Source organism: Quercus lobata, chromosome 5 (assembly GCF_001633185.2).
Source record: "Quercus lobata isolate SW786 chromosome 5, ValleyOak3.0 Primary Assembly, whole genome shotgun sequence".
NCBI lineage: Eukaryota > Viridiplantae > Streptophyta > Magnoliopsida > Fagales > Fagaceae > Quercus > Quercus lobata.
In genome coordinates this window covers 3,453,570-3,461,448 of record NC_044908.1, presented here as the reverse complement: position 1 = coordinate 3,461,448, position 7,879 = coordinate 3,453,570, and the positions used below count along the sequence as shown (strand labels likewise).

General features: G+C 32.9%; 1 protein-coding gene across 6 annotated transcripts; it reads right to left on the bottom strand.

Annotated features, from left to right (window-relative positions):
• Window positions 1-1,026: 1,026 nt before the first annotated feature.
• On the bottom strand, window positions 1,027-7,386 carry LOC115992411 (tetraketide alpha-pyrone reductase 1-like). Of its 6 annotated transcripts, XM_031116605.1 has the most exons (7): window positions 7,184-7,383; window positions 5,195-5,364; window positions 4,453-4,644; window positions 3,893-4,055; window positions 2,915-3,101; window positions 1,342-1,404; window positions 1,031-1,220 (listed from the first exon to the last, which is right to left on the bottom strand). In XM_031116605.1, the coding sequence occupies exons 1-6, from the start codon at window positions 7,302-7,304 to the stop codon at window positions 1,350-1,352; spliced, it is 888 nt and encodes a 295-aa protein (XP_030972465.1). In that variant the 5' UTR covers window positions 7,305-7,383; the 3' UTR covers window positions 1,031-1,220; window positions 1,342-1,349. The 6 variants fall into 6 exon arrangements, with proteins under 6 accessions (XP_030972469.1, XP_030972464.1, XP_030972465.1 ...); XM_031116609.1 differs by having other exon boundaries at window positions 1,027-1,494; window positions 2,935-3,101; window positions 7,184-7,386; XM_031116604.1 differs by having other exon boundaries at window positions 1,029-1,404.
• Between the last annotated feature and the right edge of the window lie 493 nt (window positions 7,387-7,879).

Here is a 7,879-nt window from a genome sequence, read left to right as displayed (position 1 = left end):
CTCATGTCAGTCAAAATAATAAGACAATGTTTGGTTATAAATTTTGTACTAAAAAAAATTAACATAATTACCGAGTTTGAAAATCTAACAATTGAATTGCATTTTCTATATGTTCTTAAATCTTAATACATATGTCAAATTTCATGTCAATCGGATATTATTTACTATTCATTTTATAAATTTATTTTTTTACGCATAATTTTAAACTACAAAAACCTAAAATTTAAATATTTTATTAATTACATAGCAATTGATCTTTAATTTTCTAGAAATTTTGTAAACATAAAATATATAAGAAAAAAATATAATCCAACAATAGATTTATTAAAATTCACATCCACTAAAAAAATATTGAGGGGACTTGTAGATTTAAGCTACAAAAAAGTTGGGCAATATATGCTTGTCATTAGCTAAGTTCTAGCACTTTGTGTTTGCCATCACAAAGATTCGTAAGGGCTGTGTATCTTCTTAAAGTGCATAGGCAGAAATAAGGACCTGCGGGAAGAATGGTAAAGAGAAAAAGCATAATGAAGCATTGAAAATTTGAAACAGCTTTTTATTTATTTATTTATTTTATTTAAACTATATCTAAAAACCAAGAATATAGAAAGCAATCCCTCGTTGGCAATATTTTCAAGGTTATAGCATTTGATTTGTGAGTATGTAAGGGGTATTTGGTAATGATTTTCTACTTGTGAGATCCACAAACATATCAAGCCATATGATCATCTCTTTTAAAATGGACTTTCTTAGTATCCGGTTCAATTGCATATACTATCCATATGGGAACATTGCCTTCAAAATGTTTTTGCAAATTAATCTATCACTTATGTAAGAATGTACATTCCCAGAAGTCAAAAGTGTGAATTGGCAGATTGTTCACCAACCTAATAAGCTAGTTATTGAGACATCTTCATATATCTAGATTCTAGACTAGGGAACTAAAAAAAATGTTTAGTTCAAATGTTCAATCTGTACAAAAGACTTGAATTCTAACTTCAAGAGAAGTTGATTTTCATATTGTGCCAGCTAACATAGTCTCCAAAATAATATATAAATATTAAAATCATGGAACATTCAATATGGGAAAATAAAGTTCAAGACCAGGAAACTGAGTGTTAAGATAACATTTATTTGCATATACTTATATCACTTTCTTTAAGACAACACATAATTCAGAAAATGAGTAAGCCCTTCTCCTTTAAGCTTTCAATCATGTCCTTGAGACTTACCTCCAAAGGAATGAAGTTGATACCCAAGCTTCTTGCTTTCACTTTCTTTAAGACAACACATAATTCAGAAACTGAGTAAGCCCTTCTCCTTTAAGCTTTCAGTCATGTCCTTGAGACTTACCTCCAAAGGAATGAAGTTAATACCCAAGCTTCTTGCCTTCTCCTGGGATACCTTGAATGTCGGCACAGAAGGCTTGTCATGAAAAAGACACAATTTACTATTCTTCAAACTTTGTGATGTATCAAAAAATTCGATGCAGGTCTGAAGTGGATAATGGAGGACATCATCATCATCAAGAGAGAGAGGAAAATTTGTAAGCAAAAAAAAATTATCCTTTTTTTCTATACGGACACTTGAATCATAGTCATAACCCCTTTGAGAACATTAAACATTACCACTTAAAAAAAAAGAACGTTAGACATTACTGAAAAACATCATTCTATATGCATGTCCTTGCATATACTCCCAAAATTGCAAGTGTACAAACAATTTTATGATAACATGTGTCATTCACTTTTTCTGCAACACAGTTACATACACAAATTAACAAGACATCCGACAATCTCAAGCATTCTATTCAGAAACATATTGATGGATTATATTACAGAAGAAAAATATTCCTTTGACCAGAATGATACTCTTACAGACCATGTATCATTGAATGACAGGTTTGCAGTGCCTTGAAATAAATTTCAGGCTTTAGACAACAAAGCTGGCAGCTGCAAACCAATTGAATCCCAAGAGGGGGGAACTACTTCAGGATTCTGTTTCTGGGTCAAAACGTCTTAGAATCTAAGTTACATCACAAGTTACAGAAACCATTCAAAGAAGCAAATATTGTGCTCTCACTGACCTCATAGCTCATGGAAATCATATCATAATCCTAGTGACATTATCAAATTGATGAATCTAATTAGAGCCTCATGTCATATCTTAGGTAGGCTCAGTTACAAGAATACCTTTTCACCACACAGCACTATCCATGGTAAATAGTAGTTGAACCATGGGCTAATCTACTCATTGTGGCCTTCCTCTGCCCTTGGGTCAATATTCATCACTAGTTTTCTCTGTACAATCCCAAACTGTGTTGTCTTTCTTCAGCTTTCCTCAGACAGCTTAAAGTTATTTCACAGATTTTTGCTTCAACCATTCTAAACCTCAATGGAAATATGGCCAACTCCTGTAGTTTTCATTCTCCAGCATCAACAGAAACTTTGTAAATATAGTGCCTAATCTATGAGACATGTTGTAATATCCAGTTTTATACTTAAAGTCCCTGGCACGATTCTCTTCTAACAAATTAATGAATAAGTTCTAAGTTCTAACTATTCCTAATAACATGCGGCTACCACGATCAAAGTACCACCCACGCTACTTTTCCCTGTCATGAGTCAGAATCATATAAACTAAAAAAAAAAAAAAACTTCAATGTTACCATGGTATTTGACAGCTAAAGAATGTTGGAGGGAAATCAAAAAAGATCTAGAAAAATGGTTGGGCATGGCTTCTATCTAATCTGTTGCTTGATGGGAACAGCTCATCAGATATAAAGAGAACCAGTAAATCAAAAACAAGCAACATAACCTCACAGGGAACATTAAAACATGCAAACTGAACCTAGTTGCCTCTGTCTACGGCACCAAATAGTAACATTCCATACCTTGTAAGTAACATAACTCACTTTTGGGTTGGGAACAAAGCAGGGAAAAGTTCACGCAATATCTTGAGAGTCTCAGAATGGGATGTAACTCTTCCAACTAAACAATATCGGCCACTAGCAGATGGAGTCTCAAATACTTGAATATGTGCATTTGCCACGTCTCTAATATCAACAAATCTATAACTTCCATCATAAGAAGAGTACGATCCTGCACCCAGAAAACAATACAGGAAATTATTGAAGAATTATGTGGAATGATTGAAGCTAAAAAGAGAGGAGGTGCAGGGGGGAAGAAAAGTAGGTGCATCTGCTAATATGCAGAAGTTAAGTTGGTTAATCTCAGATTATACAATTTAAATATCTGCTAAAAAGCACATTGTTGAGCACTGTATTTTGAGACAAGTTATTTCTATCCACGGAATATAGGATAATCCTGATCTATGTATTTCAGGCGGGGCACTTTGCAGGTCAAAATAGTTGAATTCAGGTGCATTCTCAAAAAATCAGGTGTTATTTCACCTTTTTTTTTTTTTCTTTATAATTGATTTACATTCCATATTATTAGAACTAGATTTCAGTAATGAATAGGGGAAAAAATGGTAGCATAAGGTATCCCAAGAAATAAACCTTTTATCATAACAAAATATCAGGAACTTATACCTATCAAAAAAATCAGGAACTTACGAACATTTACCAAGCTCGACTACTGATACAGTTATTGTTCATTCAAACAACCAAACCAGAAAGTTAGAATATTAGATCCAAGGTTCCTAGTATTAGAGAAAATTTTCCAGCACTTACAATTTATAGCCCTAAATCAATACTTATTTTGCTTAGAACATATGCTACCTTATTAGATAAGGCAGTTCAAACACCAAAAGAACTAATTCTGCACTTTTTGTTTTCTTTCTGAGATCGAGCAAAACAGATACTTGAACATTTAAAAGTCATGTAGTAGAATAGAAAATACACAATATCCTTATGGGTTGCAAAGAGTACCATTTATGAGATTCAGAATTGTGTCCACACTGAATGTAGTAGTTGACTGTAAGAGAGGACCAATAACAAGCCCTGGATTCATTGTTATCATGTCAATCCCATTCTCTTTAGCAAATTTCCAAGCAGCCTCCTCAGCCAAGGTTTTTGAGAGCATATACCAAAGCTGAAACCAAAAAAAATAAATAAATAAAGAACTTTAAATGAGAGAGATTCTTCCAGGGTTAAGTTCAGGGCCAAAAACAATGCATTATCTATTATATTCTATTTAAAAAGTTGTTTAATATTATCATGAGAATGTGAATCTATCCAACTTCACTGCAATGACTAATTGTATCAAGTAGATCTTTTTAAAATGTATCCAAAACAGTGAAGATCCTAAAAGAATTCTACCATATCCGCAATATGAACAAAGGACTACAAGAATGACTTTTGTCAGTTAGTAGTATACATACATATGAACAAACATCCAATTAAGTGTTTAAATTAAAATATTAGAGTTTCTATACAGGATAAATATAACAAGGGATACTAAGAATTCAGGGAGTAGAACCTATGCACACCTTTGATTCCTCACAAGTAACTGGATCAGAAAACCAAGTTTCATCCAAAATCACATCAGGGGTAAGAGGTTTTCTGCTGCACATGATTGCACCAATTGAAGACGTTACAATAATTCTCTTGATAGAAGAAAATTTTGAACATGATTTAAGAACATTAAGTGTTCCCTTCACTGCTGGATCAATCAACTCTGCCTGAAACATGGGAAAAAGTGGAAAATTAAGCAATCAAAACTAATCCCATTAAACTTTTCAAACAGTTTTGGTTGCCAACACCTTGGAATGAGAATTTTGTAAGAATGAAACCATTGTGACCTTTGCCTCTACACACTATCTATCAACACAAGGAGAGTAAACCATACCATATAACTTTTCTTTTTTGGAGCTTTTTTATTTAGCACACTACTCAGTATTAAGGCTTGGCAATTCTTCTCTCCAAAGTCAACTCTAGTTGCTCAATTTGGCTTTCACTTTTTACCCCCAAACTCTATTTGCTTCAATAAAATCAACATCACAACCTTTGAAATGTTGGCCAAAGCACGTGCACAAAGTAAGAATCACAGATTACTAAATCAAGTAATCATGCATGTTACTCTAAGTTGTTGTAAATTGATTCAAGCAACATGGAGCACCAACCGGACAAAAAGAAGCAAGAATGTGAAAATCACCATATTTACAGCAAAATTGGAACTATATATTAACTGATTGAGTTTGCCTCAAGGAAAAAAAATGCTATAAGATGAACCTGTGGGTCACTGGCTGCAAGAAAAACAGGTGACGCTGTATGAAATACACCTACACAGTCATCAACTACAGAATCAAATGATCCTTCTTCCAGTAAATTTGCCTTGAACAACTTAAGTCTCTCCTTTGCTCCATCAAGTGCAAGTAAGTGGTCTGTTTTCTTTGGATCATCTATGGAATATACAAACATAACTAGTGAATTATGAAAGTTCAACAACAACACTTTTAAGTAATATACATATATACACACATTGATTTTTTTTCCTTCAACATCCAAAATGGTTAATCAAGATGAAGCATACCCTTAGAATGAGAGTTCACACTATCTTTATATCCCTTTATGTGAAACTCGTGGAAAAATGATTTCTTAGTAAACATATTGAAACATACATGAAAAGAACCATACAAAAAATGCCTTACTGATTTACTTATTGGGAAAAGGAATACTGCGACTTGTCACTAATCAAGCGTTATTATTTTTTCACCAGACACTTATTTGTTGGTCTATGTATAACACAGAAACCTTTTTCATGCATTTAACAAGTGGAATATGCACACTCTAAGTCCTGGAATTACAGATTTACCATTACGGCCAATACTTGAGCATGACATGAATGCTAGCCCCAAAAATTCACAATTAGACAGCTATATGGTGATGATAAACAACTACTGTCTGGGATGTTATCTTTCAGTGCATTCTTATATGACTAGCTTGTAAAAACTAAAGAAATGGCAAATAAAATATTTTTAAGTGTTGCAACTTGCAAGTTCTCAAGCCATTTGATGGCATCTACCAGTGTTGGCTGGTATTAGGCCTTCAATCCACAAACAATGGTATTGTTGCAATGTACATGAAGTTGAACCTAAATTGCCTCCTCAGATAGATGTAATTGTGATGTTCCTGTAGGGGCTGACTTTGGTTTAAGTCCTTTAGAACACCACCAAAAGAAGGCATCTGAAGGGTTTCTTTGGTATTTTTTTTAAGTATGTACTCACAGATATAACATAATAGGAATTTCTTCCTGTAGTGCACAAAGTATTGCTTTTTACTTGGGTATCAAACATCCATCAAAGAAAAAAACTCTAAAAGTTGGCTCTTTTGCTTAGGCATTTTTCCTTCTTCTAGAAAGCAACTATATTAGATTCTTAACATTTTGTTATAAAGTGAAAGTAATGATAGGGTCAAGTAAAAAAGTAAGTAATGACAGGTAATTATGTGTTTGAAACTATGGTAACTGATGCTTGAAATTCTGAATGATGATTGCCAAAACATTCAAAGATACGTTATAATAACCTTGCCCAAGTGATAAAGTGAAAATTTAGTGCTTCTAATGGGATTTAGTAAAAGTTTTGCTTTTCAAGCTTGTCCTTCCTACATGTACTATTGTAATTCAAATCTTTTTGCATTTTGGTTTCAAGAAACTACTTTTTTATTGCAGTCAAACCAATATTTTTGTCTTACTTTAACATCATAAAATACTTATTTAGAACAAAAATTGAATCAGAACCTCATGGATGGCCTGAAAACCACGAGACCAATCCCTTGGTTAATCCTTGACACTGAACTTTTCAGAAACCCTTTTTTTTATATATATACAAACGGAAAATAATATCCCTGATACTCTCCCCGTCCCCAAACCCCAATTTTCAAGAAACTATCATTTAAAGTACTGTTTTCAAAATAAAAATTACCAATTTTCAAAACTATCCCATGAATTTAAACTCAAAGGAAGGAAATAAGTAAATTGTATAGATTACTTATGAAATTGGTATCTATTAGCTTAATAAAAGGGACAATATTTTATTTAGCTAAAAAAGACAACATTTTGACACATCCAAAGATGGATTAAAACTTGGTGATTATTCCATCAATGTAAAAGTTGAACCAAACCCAGAATTTAAAGCATGCCAAAACAGTGTATGATGCAACTGAAAACTGAAAGAAACCAAATTTGAGAGAGAGAGAGAGAGAGAGAGAGTGTATACTGACTTGGGTCACGAACAGTGGCTTTGACAGTGTATCCACGTTGGAGCAAGAGCTTGACCAACCATGAAGCTATGTAACCGGAGGCTCCAGTTACACACACCACCTTCTCTGCTCCACTCATCATCTCTCTCTTCCCGTGTGTGTTTGTGTGTAGCGTAGGGTGGCAGTTACTAGTTATGTATGCGAACTTCGTGATCAGATTCAGAGGCTGTCGCTTAGAGCATAGCATAATAGGCAAATTTTTGTACCGGAGAATAAACAATAGTTTTTATCTTTTACTTATTTACTTTTTTTTAAATATATTTTTCAATATATTACCTATCTCGTTCTTTATTTTATTTAAATATTATTTCTTCATTTATTATTTATTTTTTTTTTAATAACTATACATCTTCTAACATTTTTTATTCAATATCTTCTTATTATTATAATAGAAAAAAAATATTTGAAGAATGAATAGTAGCTCATAGTCTGATAAGCTACTGTTCATGAACCAAAAAAAATTCAAGTATAAAGAGTCTGTTGGAGAGTCATTTTGTGGGTTTACTATCTATAATAGAGAACATTTTATGTTTGGAGAGCCTATTGAAGATATTTTTACTGTCTACCATATCTTAGGAGACATTGGCGTAAATCGCACATGCTAACTAGTTTTTTTTTTTCTTTTTTTTTTTTTTAATATTATTATTATAAGGACGT

Bases quoted from the DNA above. Each gene is read 5' to 3' on its own strand.
- LOC115992411 (XM_031116609.1), bottom strand. From the start codon at position 7,304: ATGATGAGTGGAGCAGAGAAGGTGGTGTGTGTAACTGGAGCCTCCGGT. The intron at 4,056-4,452 runs GTGTGCATAGGT...TTTTGGTTTCAG, and splicing joins TTACTTGTGAGGAATCAAAG to CTTTGGTATATGCTCTCAAA. The intron at 3,102-3,892 runs GTACTCTTTGCA...TTCTGGGTGCAG, and splicing joins AATTCTGAATCTCATAAATG to GATCGTACTCTTCTTATGAT.